This window comes from Sesamum indicum, linkage group LG6 (assembly GCF_000512975.1).
Source record: "Sesamum indicum cultivar Zhongzhi No. 13 linkage group LG6, S_indicum_v1.0, whole genome shotgun sequence".
Taxonomy (NCBI): domain Eukaryota; kingdom Viridiplantae; phylum Streptophyta; class Magnoliopsida; order Lamiales; family Pedaliaceae; genus Sesamum; species Sesamum indicum.
Window position 1 is genome coordinate 23,769,299 of NC_026150.1, and position 18,990 is coordinate 23,788,288.

General features: G+C 36.9%; 3 protein-coding genes and 1 pseudogene across 7 annotated transcripts; 1 reads left to right on the plus strand and 3 right to left on the minus strand.

Annotated features, from left to right (window-relative positions):
• On the minus strand, nt 1,446–2,901 carry LOC105165655 (H/ACA ribonucleoprotein complex subunit 3-like protein). Of its 2 annotated transcripts, none has more exons than XM_011084734.2 (4): nt 2,819–2,901; nt 2,559–2,629; nt 2,240–2,282; nt 1,446–1,716 (listed from the first exon to the last, which is right to left on the minus strand). In XM_011084734.2, exons 2-4 carry the CDS (start codon nt 2,610–2,612, stop codon nt 1,619–1,621), a joined length of 195 nt encoding a protein of 64 aa, XP_011083036.1. In that variant the 5' UTR covers nt 2,613–2,629; nt 2,819–2,901; the 3' UTR covers nt 1,446–1,618. The 2 variants fall into 2 exon arrangements, with proteins under 2 accessions (XP_011083036.1, XP_011083035.1); XM_011084733.2 differs by having other exon boundaries at nt 2,809–2,901.
• Nucleotides 3,368–5,880, plus strand: LOC105165656 (annotated as a pseudogene).
• On the minus strand, nt 6,706–13,437 carry LOC105165657 (protein CHROMATIN REMODELING 8). 4 transcript variants are annotated; one of them, XM_011084736.2, is made up of 9 exons: nt 13,152–13,436; nt 12,868–12,942; nt 12,500–12,627; nt 11,382–11,933; nt 10,862–11,267; nt 9,797–10,655; nt 8,738–9,347; nt 8,031–8,492; nt 6,706–7,656 (listed from the first exon to the last, which is right to left on the minus strand). In XM_011084736.2, the coding sequence occupies exons 3-9, from the start codon at nt 12,590–12,592 to the stop codon at nt 6,973–6,975; spliced, it is 3,666 nt and encodes a 1,221-aa protein (XP_011083038.1). In that variant the 5' UTR covers nt 12,593–12,627; nt 12,868–12,942; nt 13,152–13,436; the 3' UTR covers nt 6,706–6,972. The 4 variants fall into 4 exon arrangements, with proteins under 4 accessions (XP_011083038.1, XP_020550280.1, XP_011083039.1 ...); XM_020694621.1 differs by having other exon boundaries at nt 12,868–13,050; XM_011084737.2 differs by lacking the exon at nt 12,868–12,942 and having other exon boundaries at nt 13,152–13,437.
• On the minus strand, nt 15,938–17,257 carry LOC105165852 (pentatricopeptide repeat-containing protein At4g19191, mitochondrial-like). Its single transcript, XM_011085013.1, has one exon. The coding sequence runs from the start codon at nt 17,255–17,257 to the stop codon at nt 15,938–15,940; it is 1,320 nt and encodes a 439-aa protein (XP_011083315.1).

Genomic DNA, 18,990 nt, shown 5'->3' on the forward strand with positions numbered 1-18,990 from the left:
ACTAAAATTTTCTCATATTTATGCATTTGATTATTTTCGTTATGATATTGTTATTTATATGTATTTTATTTTATTGTGAAGATACGGTGGAGCAAAATATTATTGATATTGTTTACATTTCGGAGGTCACGGATTCATTTGTAAATTGTGTGAGTTGCGATCGCCCTCCGGTCTAATTTATGAAAATATATTGTAGTACTATATTTGTTGAGCTAGAGTCAATTTTGTATGAGGAACTTGGATTCGGGAAAAATGATTTTAAGTTAAATATATATTTTAAATACATAACATATAATGTTGGTTGAAGAAGGGAGACGGTGTTGCCAATTAAGACAGATCTAAATGTGCAATTTTTTTTTCTCCAGTAAATGGATGTGTCTAGTGATATTAAGTAGAAAAAATTTATGAAAATATTGTTGTACCAGCATTACAAAAAGGGCGGATAGGAGTGGGTTTAAGAACGATTTTTTTTTTTTTTTCCCTTTAGAACGTTTTGGAATTGACGGAATTAATTTGAATCGAATTTTGAAAAAGTTCACCTTTCATCTTTATAGACAGTGTTACAAATATTTAAAAATGCTTTGGAAGAGAACGGATAAGGAGCTTTTAAAGAGTGTTTTGATATGGCTCAAATTTTGGAGTTTAATATAATTTATATTATTAATTGATAAAAAAAATTAATTTATCTTTTTATATTTTTTAAAATAAAATAATTTATTTTTAAATATGGAATAAATTATTTCATTTTAAAAAGTATATTGAAGATGAATTATTATATTTTAAAAAATAAATAAAAATAAATTGCTAATTTTTTTTATAATATTATTTATATATATTTTTTAAAATTTTTAATCTGCCTCGGACTTCATCCAAAACTTGAGTAATTGGATTTTAGATGGACCGGCCCAAGACCTGATATTGAATCCCTCATTTATGAAGTACTCAACTTCATATCTAAAAGTTTTGCACTTAAAGAAAACCAAAAAAAAAACCACACGCACACAATAAAAAAATATTGATACTCTACCTCTTCTGAACAAAAACAATTCCGTACTAATCTCCGCAACTTATTAATAAAACTAAAAATATTAAATTATTTTCAGAAACACTTCAAATCTTTCTTTTTATTTTAACTTACAAATTCAAATAGCTAAAAGCAAGGCCAAAAAGTTGGCACCCATGATTAGCCCTTGAAACTGAAAGCATCATTTACCCGTCAACAAAAGAAATGTTAACAGTTTAGTACTAATGGTAGATGAAATTCAAATCGTTTATGATAACTCACTTTCTCATATACTAGTTTCTCAACTATGGTACTCTTCTATTAAGAAACTTCGTAAGTCTATTTTTCTTCCAGAGGTAGAAGTTTGCTAGAAAGTTACGGCTGGTCTACGTTCGTCGTTTTACTAAGTAATACCTAGAACATCATCATGCATGCACGGAGATTATAGAAATCCATATTGATGTTAATTTCAACAGCAGCAACACTATTACAGCCCACAAACATCTTGGTTCACTGCTTGGCAAAGCCTAGATAGACAACACATTCAATTGTACTGCGACAAAGCAAAAGAGCTGAACAATATCCTAGCCTCAATGCAGAAAGGCCGTGGCTAATTTAGTACTTCAGAGGAGGCTGTTGTGTTGGTAGCAAACCGAAGCGCTTCTTCAACAGAACTCTCTGCCTCTGGTATTTATCATCGGGGGAGAAGCGGGCTGCATTGGAGAATAGAGGATAAAGCAAAGGAATCAATGCAAATTCTTGATATGACTTGATACAAGTATTCTACTACCAGTAGATATCAAACTTAAGCACAATTTTTACTGTCTTTTGGCTTTAGGGAGACGAAGACCCAAGTTCCATTTATTAAGCCGGCCACAGCATACAGAAGGCGCGCATATGAGGGGGGTGGGTAGAAGAGAAGGAGAATGATTACAATTTCAGTTATCTTTATTTGCAGGATACATCATTTCAATATGTTTCTCCGACACAAGACTCAAAAGAATTCACACACATGGTTCAAAACCAACTCTACTCGAATACGCGCTCTTGCACCATTCGTTGCCATTATACTAGAAATCTTCAAAGATTCCCATCGATATCAATGCTCTCTCTACAACTCCATCCACATAACATTGGGATAAAACAATGTGCTGTAATATGTCATGATATTAGACAAATACACGTCATAGTAGACTACAACTAAAATACAGATTAACATTCATTCAGGAAAATTACCTGGATGGGCCGACTGCGTGGCCAAACCCAAAGGCGACTCCTTCTGCACAGATAAAGGCTTGGAATTGTAAATCAAGGTACAACAAGTGGGGATAAAAATGAAGAACCAGAACACTCACATTACCCACAAGTATGAGAAAAGAAACATAAAAAAATTAGGCAAGAAACTAGCAAAAGACGAAATCAGAAAATATACTTGTTGCAGATGGTGATGGAGTAGGAAGAACAAGCAACAATCCTAGAGTTCATTAAATTCAAAAATCGACATGCTTTTATACAAACTACTAAAATTGGGTATTCAAAAAGAAAAACAAGGAACCTTTGTGGTGTAAACTTTGTCACCATTCTCATTGATGTAAAATTGGAGATACATCTTCAGTCACGCTTCACCTGCATTCAGAACCATTTTAATCAGAAATGCAACAGTCCTGGAAAAAAACTATAAACAGATAATCCACAGTATAACTTCCAAAATCCCTAAACCCTAATCCCAAAAACCAGAATCAGACAGAGAAGAGAACTTTTTGATACTTTATGAAGAAATTTATAAATTTGATGGCGAAATTCACCTCCGGCTACCTGATCGCAAGGCGTCTGACTTTTACCTTAAACCCTAATAAAGAGGCGCTTTGGCAATTAGGGTTCGACAATGAGAATTCCTTGGTCGATAGAATATATCAACGAAATTACAGGGGCAGATATGTCAATTTGTTCAATAGCGGGTCGCCCGGCCCGTGTGGTCCGAGTATTTTGTCCGACCCGGAACTATAATATCCGTACAGTTAATTATTAATTTTTGTGATAAAATGCACTTTTGATCCTATATAATAACAAATATTGGGTTTTTAAGTTTATAATTTATGAGCTCTAACACATTTAATTTTATAAGTTAAAAATCATATTGTTTGAGAAAAAAATAAATATCTTATAATATTTATAAATTAAATGTATTTTGTCTCGTCTCGAAAATTGTCCGAAAATAAAATCAAATATAGTCTATAATTTTTATTAGATGGTCCAATTATGTTATAATATTTATCTTATATATGATAATATTTATTTTATAAGATCAAATGTGTTATATTTATAAATTATAGGACCAAAAATTTAACACCTTCAATTGTGTTGGACCGAAGGTGCAATTTTCTCTAAGTTCTGTGTCCATTCTTAGAACCCACGTCTTTCCCTCTCTCCATCTTCCATACTTCCATTGATCAATCTAATTCTTGGAAACCAGTGACATTGTGTTGTTCTTGAGACGATGTCGTGCAACGAGGACGAGGAGGCATACGAGCATACCCTCCTCGTAGTCCGTGAAGTGTCGGTGTTCAAGATCCCTCCCCGCCCCACCAGCGGCGGCTACAAGTGCGGCGAGTGGCTTTAAGATCTGGTCCGGTCGGCTCCGGGTCGTTTCCTGCAATACCCTCTGTGAGATCCGACTCGAGGACTCGAATTCCGGGGAGCTCTTTGCCGCCTGCTTCGTGAAACGGGGGCAGAGGGAGGCCGCTGTCGAATCGGTGTTGGACTCGTCGAGGTACTTCGTGCTGAGGATCGAGGACGGGCGTGGGAAGTACGCGTTTATAGGGTTGGGGTTTAATGAGAGGAATGAGGCGTTTGATTTCAACGTTGCGTTGTCGGATTACGAGAAGTATGTGAAGAGGGAGGTGGAGAAGGAGGTGGGAAGTGGCGGCGGTGGTGGAGAGGGTGGGGAGGAAGGGCAAATTGATATACATCCCGCCGTCAACCATAGATTGAAGGTTATTTCTTTGGTCTTTTGTTCCTTTACTTGGTTTCTTGTGTTAAAGTTTCAGTTTTTGGAGATCAGACAACTAGATTTATGCTTATAATTTTGCAGAAAACTTGATATTGTGATCCTTGTAAGACTTGTGAAATGTGGAACTATATTTTCCAGATCCTTGTGGTAAATGAAATTTAACTTTTGGAAAGCATTAAAGGAGGAAAAGATGAACAAGCTGGTTGGCAATTGGCATAATGGGTGCGTGTAGCTGCCTGTTATTTACCAAGTCAAATAGTGGAAGTGATTTATCCTCTATTTTTCACTTTATGAACTCAAAAATTTTGGTTTTGGTGGATTTTGGGTTTAGTTTGTCGAGGTCCAGGCTCTTTATGGCTTAACATACATGTCTGTTTTTCATCATAAAAAATAATAATGTTTTCTTGTCAATTGTCTTAAAATACTTTCTTTGCGTTATTTCTATCAAGCTATGTGGAAAATTTATTTATTTATTTTTTCTCACCCTTTTCTTAAAAGGAAGGTGAAACAATTCGAATAAACGTAAAGAATAAACCATCCAGCGGAGCAGGCATGCTTTCTGCTGCGGGATTGTCCGCCGGAACTGGAAGATCTAAAACTCTAGGTATTGCTCCCCCACCTACTGGAGCAGCTAAAGTTAGATCACCTCTTCCTCCTCCACCCAATGATCCTGCTGCTGCTAGGATGACGTCCGGCAGTCATGGGACTGCACTAAAGGGAGCTAACGAAAATTCAAGCCGCTCAAATGGTATTCTTTCAGACATCTCTCAACTCAAGGTATGCCTTTATTCTTGCATTTATTGTTGGTGACCTACTTAATTTGCATGTATATTTTTGTTATGCGAGTGAAATATATTGCTGCCAAAACTTTGATCTTGGCTTTTCAGCATAGGCCATTTCAAGATATTGCTAACAGATATGATACCTAATTTACATTGTCTAATTTCTGAGTTAATTTGAAGAAGGCAATGCATATTCAATGAATTAGCATGATTGCTATATGCTTTGCTCTCCACCCTGTTTGATGAATTATGCACTTCTGCATTATGTAAGATCTGAAAGTTGATTTCCCTGAATATTGCGTTTTCTTTGGTTGCTATCGTTGCATTATTGCACGATTGTGTAATTATATTACTTAACGTAATCTTGGGTGCTAAGCTTTACAGTTTATAGATGAATTTCAAGAGGAAAAATTAAAAATTGACCAAGCTTTGGATAACAGCACATTCAGCATGCATATTTATGATTAGTCCCAGGCTGTTGTTTTGTGTGAGTTTATTAGGAGCAGTTTTTTATACCGAGAGGATCAAAAGGGTCCTCTGGTGATATACAGAGTGTGCCTGGAATTTACAAGTTGCTGTGTTTTGATTTAAATAAATTAGATGCTTAGGGTGTCTGATGAAGTAAATCAAGTTTTGGAAAAATTCTGGTTAAGCCATTGCTTCGGCGTGAAAGTTACCTGAAGTTCTTCAATGCAATTTCATCTCGGACCTGGTTATCTCACTTGCACGTATATATATCTATCTATATATGTCTCAGGATGATGATGTGAATAGAAACTTTTATTTAATGAGCAAAATATGGTCCGTCTTTTTATGTGATTGAATTATGGTAATTTATCTTGTCTGAATTTGCAGAAGAACCTTCCTTCCACTGCTGGATCAGAGTCCGCTACAACCTCTGCTGCTGGCTGGGCAGCATTTTGAGGATTTGACAACAGGGCTTTATGGTATCTGTTACTGTTGTATTAAGCAATATGAGAAAATCCCAAGAGATATGTCAAAATGTCAGAAAATCTAAGAAAGATTTTTCTCCAAGATATACATACATATAAGAAAGATATATCAATTTTTTCAATTTATTAAGACGCCCGATTCTCTTCAAGATCTCTTTTGGTCCTTGAAAAGCCTCTTTTATTAGTTGGTGCCAGCAGTCGAATAAGCTCCATCTATATCATTATAGAAAAAAGAAAAATGGAAAGGCCGCCTAACCCACAGGGTGAGGGTCAGCTCCCAGTCACTGGGGTTGACCTAACCTACGGTAAATTCTAATTTAAACCAGGCTCGACTGAATTTAAATTAATTATATAACAAGTGCAATACACTTATCGTGGGTGATTAGTGTACAGTACAAGGAAAGTGATCAATTATGAAGCAAGTGCGATATACTTGTTCTGTAATTGGTTTGATTCGACCAACCTTAGTCCAAATAAGAATTTTTCCTTAACCCACAAGGAAAGAGCCGGTCACTGGCGCGGATTGGAACAGGGAGGAAAGATGAGTACGCAAAGAAGATGAGTACGCAAAGAAGATGCGTATTTTGTGGGGTACTTGCTGGGAGAAAGAAAATAATGGAAAGAGGCAAACTCCTTACCCATACGTCAAAACCCCTTGGGGAAATTTAGAAAGAGGAGTTCTTCCTCAAAAATTTAAAAATGAACTCACTTGTGATGTTAAATAACACTATAAAATTGTCTGAGTTCGTTGCCAAAAGAACCAGTTGGCTGAAGACAGAAGCCTCCCATGACCAAGCGCCGACGCGCATCACATAAATTGATGTCAAAGGGTGCCAGAAAGATTGCTCTGACGCAATCTTTCCAGCCTTTTCCTCATAAATAATAACATTCATTATTTCAGATCATAACACCTTCCAAAACTGTTTTTTCAAGTATTTGAATATGCTTTCGAATTGATTTCCACACACAAAGACATATATTGGAACTTTAACATGCAAAATAACAGCTTTCTCCAATGCTGTATAAAAAACATGTGCCATGTACATCAAAATAGTCGAGTCTTTCATCTGAACTAAAGAGACTCTATAGTCGGGCCGCAGCCACAGACAAAAATAACAGTCTTCAAAAGAGTGTGTGATCTAACCAATAAAGGACGGGTAAGGTCCCGTAGTCCCTGGATTCCCTACGAAATAATTGTTCAGAAGAATAAGAACTCAAAATACATCATTGATCTCGGTATTCTGGCTTCAGAATCCAGGAGGATCCATCCGGGCTTTTCTCCAATGTAGCTATCTCCTTCAAAAGATTCTTAAACAAAGGCAAATCTTTAGAAGGTATCCTTTCCTTGAAGTGATCCACTATGCTGGCTGAACTTGTGCTTCCCCCTCTACGCTGAATAAATGTACAGATTTGACGAATCAGAAGTTCTGGCTGTACCCCTGAGCTACTAGATGATTTAGAATGCCCATTAACGGCAGATCGTTCTCCCGCAGTCGAGGGTGCACCCAAGACAAACTGATGCTCAAGTCCATCACTAACAGCTCTTTGTTGGTTTCCTTTTATCCTAGCAAGCAACTCTGCTGAAGATAATGCTTTGCCAGAAGATGCCCCAGCAGCAAAGCTATTTGGCCTGCTGGTCTCATTATTTTGAACTTCTTCTAGTGGTCGTGAAGTACTCACCAATTGAGAATTAATTGTCGAGCCAAATTTCCTTCTCAAGGATGACGGTGCACCAGCAGTTCCTGATTTGCCCGTCCAGGTTGGAACAGTTATACTTTCTTGGCTTCGAAGAATTCGTGACTGCCGCAAGGCTTCAGCAGCTCTCTGTGCAACTCTAGAGGCATGCTCCTCAAGTTTTATCTTATCTTCATCATGAGCATTCATGATGGCATCATGGTTCACAGCACTCTAGAAAATGAGACTCAACATTTAAGTAGGAGAAGTGAGGATGAAAAGGTAATTGAAAAATTACATAATTTTGTAAAGCATGTTGCTAGAATGATGTCGAGCCCCCTGAACAACTTCACATATGAAAAGACAGGAAAAAGAGGGTGAAAATAATATCAAACCAATAACAGGTTCACGGCAACATTGAGAAATGAGAAAAAAAAAAAAAAACCCATACTCTTGATAGATTTACCCTTTGGTGCCCATTACAAACACAAAGTGTTTCAACTACAAACATGCACAAATTGACAACGCTAAAGACCAAAAGTCGTACAAATTTTAACTGACTAATTAAATTCCAATATAACAAATGGCTGAAGTTATTAGAAACTTACATGAATCCCATGGGCATCGAAGAGAGACTGCAAAAAGCTTGTTTCTTCATCCGCCTTCTTATCACCGTGATTCACTTTTTCTTCGTCCATATTTTTATTCACCAAATTACATCCTGCATCAGTTGCAGAACCACCAGTAACTAACCTGCCAGGCTTCATGACTTTCGATTCATCCTGCTCATCTTTGCAAGCTCCAACAACATTCACTTCTTCAGATACCTGGCTGAATATACTAGATGTTTCAGTAGAGCCACCATCACCATCGTCATTCAGTGTGAAAAGATCCTTCATATCACGGGCTTTGAAGAATCTTCTCTGCTGCGGATTTTTCAATATCTTATTGGTAAGGAAATGCTTATATATCTGTCTCTGATAAACCTTCTCTTCAATGGTTCCACGGGTAATCAATCTATAAACAGTTACATCCTTCTTCTGACCAATACGCCAAGCACGTTCTCGAGCCTGCCTTGAATCATCAAGAAAATACAGATTTATTATTATCAACTGGACAAATTGCTTTTATTTTTCCTTCTACAGAATCAAGATGTCACATCAAAATAAAATAAAAACTCCACCTCCAAGGCCAACAAAATAATAAATGCATTTCGGATAATAATTGGGAGAAATATTGTAGTATTAAAAGTATAAACTTCAAAGTCTATCTCAGAAAAACATAATGCTGAATAACAATCAGTCACAACACCGACCTGCATATCGGTAGAGGGATTCCAGTCAGGGTCAAAAATGATCACTCTGTTAGCACCAGTTAAATTTGTTCCCAGGCCACCAACCTTCGTTGTCAAAATAAAAATGAATACATCATCTAAATTGTTAAATTCATCTATCAGAGCCATTCTTTGTTTGACGGGAGTCAGACCATCCATTCTCCTGTAATTATAGCCACCAGCAATAAGAAAATTCTCAATAATATCAAGCATTTGTTGTGTTTGTGCAAAAAGAAGAACACGGTGTCCCTGCTCCTTCCACACATTAAGCACTTCAGCAACAACTTTCATTTTTCCACTGCGTTTGGGGTTTCCATAATCTGGATTCCCATGAGAATGCTCTCTCTCAAGAAGATCGGGATGGTTGCAAATTTTACGCATCACATCAATTCCGTAGAGGGAGTTTCTGCTACCATCGAAAATCTGTTCAACCTCTGAGCTAGCAAGAAATGCACGGTACAAAGATCGCTGCTCTGGCGTAAGGCTGCAGAAAAGGACATGTTCAGTCTTTTTTGGAAGTTGAGCATCTACATCCGCCTTCATTCGTCGAAGAAGGTAAGGCATGATCAAGTCACGTAGGACAACAGCACACCTGCACACTTAGACTTAATTAAGCAGAAAAAACAAAACAGAGAACCAACATACCGATTAGCAAGCAAAACCATAGTAGTTGAGGCAGGTTCATTTTAGAACATTATTTCCTAACAATTCATTATATCACGAAATCATACGGCAAGTCCATATGGGTCTTAGAAAAAAGCAAGATTTGGCATGCCAAGTACTAAGACTGTGATCCAAAGGTTCATTGTTTATTTCCTTTTCAATCTTTTAAATAGCCTCCCCACCCAACTTCAGTCATAACAATTCTTTTCCAACAGATTGGATTTTCACCTGCTAATTCCCAGAACATCTCACCATCATGAAATCTTAGAAAATGCCACACTGTGTATAACTGGAACCAAAAAACATTGCGACATGCCTACTCATGAATAAAAATCCATACATAATGAGGTGAAAGATTCACTAACAAATTAAATGCACCTGTAAGCAGTAGAGACTTGAAGAGGAGTTGCATTAGCATAACCACCAACAGATATTGGAACTGCAAATTCAGCCTCAAATACAGGCAGGACTCCCAACTTTCCAGGAAATACAAAATCAAATAAAGACCACAATTCAGACAGCTTATTCTGAATTGGTGAACCGGTCATTATTATGCGGTGAACAGTCTGTAGCTGCTTGCAAACAAGAGTGACTTCAGCATTTGGATTACGAATGCGATGTCCTTCATCTAAAACTGCATATCCCCACTCAATATCAAGCAATTTGTCACCTTGGAGACGAAGTTGCTCGTACGTGGTTATTAGCAGTCCAGATTCCGATCTCAAAACTCGATTTATCAAAGAATCCCACTTTTTGGTATTTTTGGATGATGATTTTTCTTCAGAACCACTATTAGTAGAATCTTCGCTATCACAATCACTGTCATTGGATCTTGATCGCTTTTTTCTAATGGGTATTTCCTGAGCAGAATCATGTAATAACTCGACATGAAACCCAGGGTACCATTTTCTAGCTTCTCGCCTCCACTGCCGCAAAAGTGTGACTGGACAAATAATGATGCTTGGCTTGTACATACCACTGAAATGCAATGATCCAAGGAAAGCTAAAATCTGCACAGTTTTACCAAGACCCATCTCATCTCCAATGATTCCACCAGCTCTTTGACAATGAAGTTCCCATAACCATTGAACACCAACCTTCTGGTAGTCAAAAAGATTGCTAAAAATTGTTTCTGGGATTTTTAAACCCCCCTCAAGAGTCAAAAAGGGAGGCCCTTCGTCATCGACATCTTCTACGTCTTCGAGACTATCATCTTCATTGCTGGAGGTCTTCCCATCTTCATAAAATAAGCAAGTACAGCTCTTAACATATATTAGAAAAATATATTGTTTTAAATGAAACAAGAATGACGACATAGAGAAAAGTGCTTCAAACAAACAGAAAGAGCATCAGTAAGAAAAATCCTTATGTTTTGCCTCTATGATTAATTTTTTTCAGCATTAGAAAAACAACAGAACAGCTCTTCTAACAGCCTTGACATACCGAGTTCCTCCTGGAATTTTTCCTCACGAGAAACCAACTTCCTCCACTTCTTCCCGGGTTGAGGCCTTCTCTTCTTTCTCTTGGTATCTTTCCCCTTCTCAGATTCCAGTTCAAGGGACCGAGGAACCTTATAGGACTTTCTTAGTCTTCTAAACGGGATGCTGGGTGCATCAAGTTTTGGTACTGATTCAGGATCAAGCATCTTCGTTGTGGGGCGTGCTTGTGAAGCCTCAGAAATTAACTGAACAGCTCTAGCTATGCTCGATGAAGCGAGATCATTATTTTCCACTGCATCTTCAGATGCCACATGCCTACTAGATGAACCTGGTTCTTGAATACGACGTTCATAACCTTTAAGCTTGTGAAAGGGAGTCAAAATTCCTTTTCGAACTAACTCATCCCTTTCCTAGAACATGAACATTATACCGTTAGCTCACTTGACTTTATAAGCATCATCTAGACACAAATCACATCATGCATTTTTACAAGTTGACTAGAAATAAAAAAAAAAAATACTCACTGTTTCCACAAATCCTGCCGATGCTGCATTTAGAACAGCATCAAAATCATCATCTTCACTGAATGAAACTCTTTTAAGCCGTTTCTTTTGATTCTGACTTGTTTTTTCAACTTCTTTCAACCATCGCTTGGATCTAGGCTCTTCCTTTACAAGATTTCTCAAAAACCTATCATGCTGGCTGTTCCTAGGAGAATCTGAAATTTCTTTCTCAAGCTGTGCCCTTGTTTTTATCAGGCTTTGTAATCGATCAACAGCAAGAGCATGCTGAAGCGTCAAGTCATTTGAAGATGCCTGAAGAATATTTCTTTCTGCCTCTGCATTTCCCTGCTCTATTTCGTCATCGCCATCAGGAAGATGATCTTCGTCTCTCTTGAAGTTCTCTAGCTGTTCCACAGCAGATGTGACAGCATCTATTTCAACTTGAACTGCCCTCAATTTGTTAACTAAGTTCTCATTACTAGAGGAAGATGTTTCCGTGCTCTTTGTTCGACCAACAGTTTCCTCCTCTCTAGCTCCAGAAGCCTCATTATAGTCCCCTGCGTCCTTTCTTGCCTATCCGGGTAAAGACTCATGAATTTCACTCCAAATAAGACCACAAAATATCAAACTACATGCACTCAACAAACAGATAGTATCCCTTATTCCCTTGATTTCCAGAAAGTTTACCATAAAAAATGATGTTGGAATAATTGCCATAAGCAGTTATTAAGGTACTGGAAAAACAGAAAATGTAAGTTAAAATAGAAACATGCTATCACCATTTCCGAAGCATATCAGCAATCAAAAGTCTGTTGGCTGTGTAAATTAGATAATATTATTTCTATGATTTCCAATATAGTTGGCCCCTTGAAATTTAGGAAAGAGAACAAGGCATGTGGCTACTTATAATGCCCCACATTCTTCTGGCAAAATTATTTTAAGATTAAGAGAAAGCTCTTGTGATTTACCCATATGATAACATGAGAAGGACTCCCATAAAAATACCATCAACAACCATAAAATCCATCAGAGGTTTGGCAACATCCAATTACAGAAGTGTATTACATTTAAGATCAGGAAACAACTAAATAGATACTGTAAAATCAGAGAATACTGATCCTAAAATGTGTAAATACAACCTTCTCTAATATGTTGCGCTCAATGTCTTCCGGGTTCGCAGATGTGACACCTAAGGTGCTCAGTAAAACCCTATCCTCTTCCTCTTCATCCATTGAACTGAATCACTAGCTGGACTCAGAAATGCTACCTGCCATTAAAACATGGCACTATTCACCAACACGATGAATGATAACGGGCATTACTTATTTTAACAAGTTACTGATGCAGTTAGTGGAATCAAACCGACCCACCTCCTAAACAAGAGTTATAAACTTGCAATGCACATAATAATCAATTCACTCCCCCTATATACTCAATATTTCAATAAACCAAAAGCTCATTGTTACTCAATTCCACAAACTGCAAATGATGAGAATAGCGAACCCACATATTTGTAGATGCCCAGGCAATTATCGAACTGGAAACCTATCAACAATGCATCCTCTCTCTCTCAGAGATTATACTGCAAAAATATGCGATTGAAGAAAATAAAAACCCAGTAAGTAAATAATTTCTGCGAACTATCAAATCGCCAAGCATAACTATTTGCTCGCAATTCAGCGGTAGATTCCTGGGGAAAAAAAAAAAAAAGGAAACCACGGAGTAATTTTGACCAAATAACACCGCCCAAAACCGACAATTCGCGTGAAATTAATCAATTTCCGTAATTACATGTAATAGGTTTTCTCCTCAACTACGATAGTTGAAGACGTTTATCGTTTTCTTTCCCGAAAAATGGATCAGCCCAGAGCTGAATCTACCAATTCCCAAAAATTTCTTCGATTGTTCAGATATTCCCCTCAAGGACAAAACTGGAGGCTTTCTACGCGTAGGGGGTTGGGTGAATTAGCGAAGCTCTTCTGGCGTACGAATGTTGGCCTGCGCTCGAGCCAGATGTGTTGTATACGTGGCGCAAACCGTGCACCGCAAGAACTTTTTGGTATTTCTTCCTCAATTCAAATTAGGGTTTAAATGGAGTAAGAACTTGTCCAAATTATCAAATGAGTGTTTGCATAGTAAGAACTTTTGAATAATTTATTGGAAAAATTATTTGTTTATCTCTTGTTAATTTTAATTCTTTAAATTTACTCGTATTAGTTTTAGTTCAATAATTTTTAAAAAATTATTTAATTATAGTCACTTAATTCAATTTCGGACAATTTTTCTCCTACACGTCTTTTTAAGATCAATTTTAATTTATATATATTCATTTATTTTGTATCTCGTAGCTAATGCTGGCCTAGAATATATAGATCTTTGGCCCAATCTCGAACGATTTTACCCCTACACAACTTTTTAAGAGCAATTTTAATTTATATATATTCATTTATTTTGTATCTCGTAGCTAATGCTGGCCTAGAATATATAGATCTTTGGCCCAATCTCGAACGATTTTACCCCTACACAACTTTTTAAGAGCAATTTTAGTTTATATATATACATATATATATTTTGTATCACGTAGCTAATGCTGGCCTAGAATAGTATAAGAATTTAGGTCTATTGAAAAAATTTGTCTATATTATACTTGAAGCATTAGGATGTATTATTAGTCTTTATCATCAAAAGGGTAAAAAAGTTATAAATTAGGCTAAAGGATCAAATCTATACAAAATTAATAGTTAAAAGACTAAATCTAATACTATCAAAGATAAAGGATCAAATTGAATTCAAATCAAAGTTATTGAGAAAATTTTCTTTTTTCCTAATTTATGTGGAGCTTATTTAAATTAAAAAAAGTTATAATTTTTTTATCATTAATTTTTGCAATTTATTAATAAAATTATACGCATTATTTTTTCTCCAACACTCTAATTTTATTTTTTTAATTTTATTTTTTTCAACAGTAATAGCTTTCATTACATTAATTATAATACCTTTTTTTTAGGATTAATTGCCAAAAATAACATGTAACTTAGGGGCAGCATTTTAAGGCCTCTAAGTTTGATTCTGACAATTTTGTCCCTTAATTTTAAAAAATATAGCAGTTTCCTTCCGACTAAATATGATCAAATTATGGACAATTTATCCCTCTTCAGCTTTAAAAGGAGTAATTTAGTCATGTTTCGATATTTTCATATTTTGTTGCATCATGCTCGCTTAGAATGGTATCAGAACCTATGTTTATTGAAGGAATATTTGTTTATATTGCATTTTAGATATTATTTATCCACTAACGGAGGAGACTCTTTAAAAGATGGAACCGAAAGAAAGTTAGAATACTTTCAAATTCTGAAAGATCAAAGATGGAATTTCTTTATGGAAATTCTAGAAAAGGGAGAAGATTATCTCCAACTATTGAATAAAGGTTCGAGTGACAATTAGGAGTATTTTCAAACTTGAAAAAATGAAGAAAGAATTCCCTCTTGGGAATTCTCGAGAAGGCTATAAAGCTAGACGCCGAACCTTTTATTGAAGAGAACAATAAAAATGGTGGAAATTCACCAGATCCTGAAGGTGCTATCAGGATATGCATTGAAATACATACAGACAACCGAAATTTATGGTAGATTACCATATTAAACCCATATTAGAACATTTGAGACAATCCAACCCAAAACTAAGTGGGTTGGGTTGAAATTATACGTAATGTTTGGATTTGTGTTTTAAGTGTTTTGGAGATAGAGAGAGAAAAATAAAGATAATTAGATAGTTTTCCACCCATATTGCCACACCTAGTAAAATAAAAATGCACTTTTGATCTCGTTTTAATAATAAGCTCATAAATGCTTATTTGAAGCCCGTTCAAACACCCTCATAACATAAATAGAGTAGATAATGAAGCCGCTTCGTGCTGATTTTCTCTTAGTGCTTTCAATTTTTATTGCCCCCTTATAGGCATAAAAATCTCTGTGGGTGTGGTTTCTATGTGCACATGAGCTTTAGGCCTTCTGTGGAAGCCATCTTTTGTGGAACAACACGCTCTTGTAAACCATTCAACATATGCAGTTGCTTATTACCATAATCACAGTGGCACCAATCATTCCATCTTCTCACAAAATATTCTGGCTGTCAGTCCTGATCAATAAATTACTTCTCTTACACTCCACAAAAATCCGTACCTGAAAACTCAACACTTTCCCCTCAATCGTAACACGGGTAGAGTTACAGTGAATTTGCGGGCACCTCAATCTTGTCTAATAATTGTGTTAACATCTGCTGTTAGATACGGTAATGCACGACTGCGTGCAGAAATGATGGGTTGAGACATTATCAAAATCATTTTTTCGCGCTTCAATTACAATTTCACAACATTGGATTCTACATGTCGATTTCTCCGTACTTTCCAATCTGCAGTTAGTAAACCATAAAAAATGGCATCTTATTTCTTTGGAATTTTGTGTTAATGCCGTGGAGAAAGAAGGAACTCGTTTTCATCTCCAAGACAGGAGTGATGGATCACGTAATGCATGCTAAACCCTGTAGAGCAAACCAATCACTAACACGCCAAGGTTGAGTCACGACATGAGTTCCTCTAGAGCTAACAAATCTTTTTCATCTTTTAGCTGCAGAACTAAGCAATCCAAAGTCTCAAATATTTGCAACCCTTCATAATGGCATCTATCTTCTACTGTAAACGAACAACATTTTCCATCAACTTGTATGACACTTTGCCCAGGGGATTTTGTCACCTGTTTGCTCTTCATTTTCTTACGCATAGAAGCTACCCTGTTCCAGTCTCTTGCTGATGCATATATATTAGCCATTTCTACGTAAGGAGCCGCAGCGTGTGGTTCTAGTTGAAGAAGATGATATGCTGCATGCTCAGCAATCTCTAAGTTGTGATGAATTTTGCAGGCACTGAGCAAAGTACCCCAAATCCAAGAGTCTGGTTTAATGGGCATGTCCTGAATAAATTCCAATGCTTCTTTCAGCTTTCCTCGACGTCCAAGGAGGTCAGTCATGCAAGCATAATGATCAAGTCCGGGAACTATGCAATATGTATTAGTCATCAAATTGAAAACTTCCCATCCTTTCTCTAACAGACCAGCATGAGTGCAGGCTTGAAGAACAGCAAGGAAAGTTATATGGTTTGGTTTGAAACCCAACTTCAACATTTCGTTAAAATGATCCAACGCCGCTTGAAACTTCCCATTAAGTGCAAACCCAGAGACTAGAGTCGTCCAAGAGACAACATTCTTCCCTTTCATTGAAAGAAAAAGCCTATGAGCATCGCCTACACTTCCACATTTTGCATACATGTCTAGCAACGCATTACAGACCAACATATCATTCTTTAGCCCCTTTGAGATGGCGTAATTATCAATCCATTTTCCAACCTCAAGGGCTCCAACTTTGCCACAGGCTGCTAAAAGATGAATAAAGGTAACCTTATCAGGTTTGTCACCAGCAGCTTCCATACTGTGGAACAAGGATAAGGCCTCATCCAGATCACCTTTTTCTGCATACACACCAATAATAACAGTCCAAGTAACACATGATCTCTCATCCATGAAATCAAATATGTATCTCGCAGAACCAATATCTCCACACTTTGAATACATAGAAACAAGGGTATTAAGCAAGGTGATAGCCATATCACAGCCCAGTTTTACTGCATGAGCATGAATTGGCATGCCACAAAGTAAAGAATTAGGCTGCACGAAAGATGAAAGTAAGTTAAGAACAGTACTCAAATCAGGCCTATATCCATTACTAATCATCCGCTGATAGACCCATATAGCCTTCACCGGTTCCTCAAAGTAAGCAAATCCAGCAATCAAAGCGTTCCACGAGACGACACTCAAATGCTCCAAAGCAATGCCACAAAATACCATCTCAGCTGAGCACAAAATCACCACATTTTGCGTAGCCAGCAATCCAGGTGTTAGCAACCGAGACATCGTCTCCAAACCCGCACTTCGTCCCCAAGCAATGAACAGCACTCAACCATCTCCCATCCTTCAGTCCAGACACCAACTGCGTCAACCCCATGATAGCAACCTCATCAGGCATTACAAGCAACCCTCATCCTGTTAAACAACAGCGAAGCTCTATCAAAGAAGCCTATTTGTGCAAACCCCAAAACAATTGCATTCCAAGAAGCTACATCTCTCACGGACATCTCGTCGAACAGTTGATGGGCACACTCTAAATCACCGCACTTCACGTACATATCAACCAAAGCAGTCTGTACGTACATATCTGAAGTATAGGGCGTTTTGACAACAGATGCATGGATTATTGTCGAGCATATGAGATCTGAGAGTTTCGCACATGCTTTTGCAATGAGGGGAAAAGTAAAGTTGTCGGGGCGTGCATGAGACTGTTGCTTCATTTGGCGAAAAAGGAGAAGGACGTTTTGAGCGTCACCATGGTTGACTGCTCGCCTTATGCTGGAATTCCAAGCAGCAGCTGAAACTCGTTCCAGAATCGAAATAGCTGGGGATGATACCGTGTCTCATTGTTCTTGGACCACTGAACAATGATTTCCACCACATTAAGCAGCCTACCGGCGGTGGTGGACAGCCAGCTAATCTGTTCACAATGCGGAGACTGGTGGGACTAACTCCGAAAGATATCATGAAATGAGTTCATCATCACCCATTTTTGGTGCGGGCAATTGCGCTCTTCTACTTTGTTTCTTTTTCTACAATTGCGCTCTACTAAATGGTGGATCATACTATTTACAAATAGCGCTCTGCTCGTCCAAACACGAGATGCCAACAGTCAGTAATAGTTTTATGTATCTCTCTCACATAAATAAAATACCCACATAAATGACCGAAACAAGCCGAATGGTTAAATTTGTTTAAATTGATACTCAGCTTGAAAAATTACATTTGAATTTAATTTGATAAATACTCTAATCAATCTCAGATTCTCAAACAAATTTTAATTGAATGAAATATAAATTAAATTTAATAATTTAATATTTTTAAAATAATTCTTTTTTCATTAATCCAATCGAAGTCAAGTGAAGTTTAAAAGCTTATCAAATGAAAACTTCTATTTAAATTTGATTTATAACATGTAACAAAACGAATTTAAACGAGCTTTTATTTTTTAACCCCCACACCTTACTGTATAATGGATCGATGTATCATTAAACATTTTATATCCTCATCCAATTATTCGCTATTTACACATTTACCCAAATGAATGTCATAAAATTCAATTATAGCGCTAGACAGCACACAATGTCAAAATGCAGTAACATGCATTTACAACAAAATTAAACTCGAGAAGTAGACAGAGTGGAAGAGGCTTAGAAGAATCCATTGGTTTCTATAATCAAAGAGGAAAGCTCTACTGGAAAATTTTGATCACAACTTTGTTTGCTCCTATTGAAATTTACTGGAAAATAGTCACATTCATTGAACATATATATATATATTTACAAATATATATAGTAAATTCAATAAAATAATTGTTATAAACAAATAAATGCATAAAGCAGTAAATATCTAAACTTGAGTTGTATACCAACTAACTCATTACCAGTTATACCTCTCAATTTACAATACTGTCATCAGTCAGTTCACCATCGTCTTTTTGATATTCCATGGGC

Excerpts from the sequence above, each read along its gene's own strand:
- LOC105165655 (XM_011084734.2), bottom strand. The coding sequence starts at position 2,612 with ATGTATCTCCAATTTTACATCAATGAGAATGGTGACAAAGTTTACACC. Across the intron at positions 2,283-2,558 it reads ACAAAGTTTACACCACAAAG|AAGGAGTCGCCTTTGGGTTT; the intron begins GTTCCTTGTTTT and ends TTATCTGTGCAG. Across the intron at positions 1,717-2,239 it reads CACGCAGTCGGCCCATCCAG|CCCGCTTCTCCCCCGATGAT; the intron begins GTAATTTTCCTG and ends TCTCCAATGCAG.
- LOC105165657 (XM_011084737.2), bottom strand. The coding sequence starts at position 12,592 with ATGGATGAAGAGGAAGAGGATAGGGTTTTACTGAGCACCTTAGGTGTC. Across the intron at positions 9,348-9,796 it reads CAAGTCTCTACTGCTTACAG|GTGTGCTGTTGTCCTACGTG; the intron begins GTGCATTTAATT and ends CTAAGTGTGCAG. Across the intron at positions 8,493-8,737 it reads ATCCCTCTACCGATATGCAG|GCTCGAGAACGTGCTTGGCG; the intron begins GTCGGTGTTGTG and ends GATTCAAGGCAG.
- LOC105165852 (XM_011085013.1), bottom strand. The coding sequence starts at position 17,257 with ATGGTATTTTGTGGCATTGCTTTGGAGCATTTGAGTGTCGTCTCGTGG.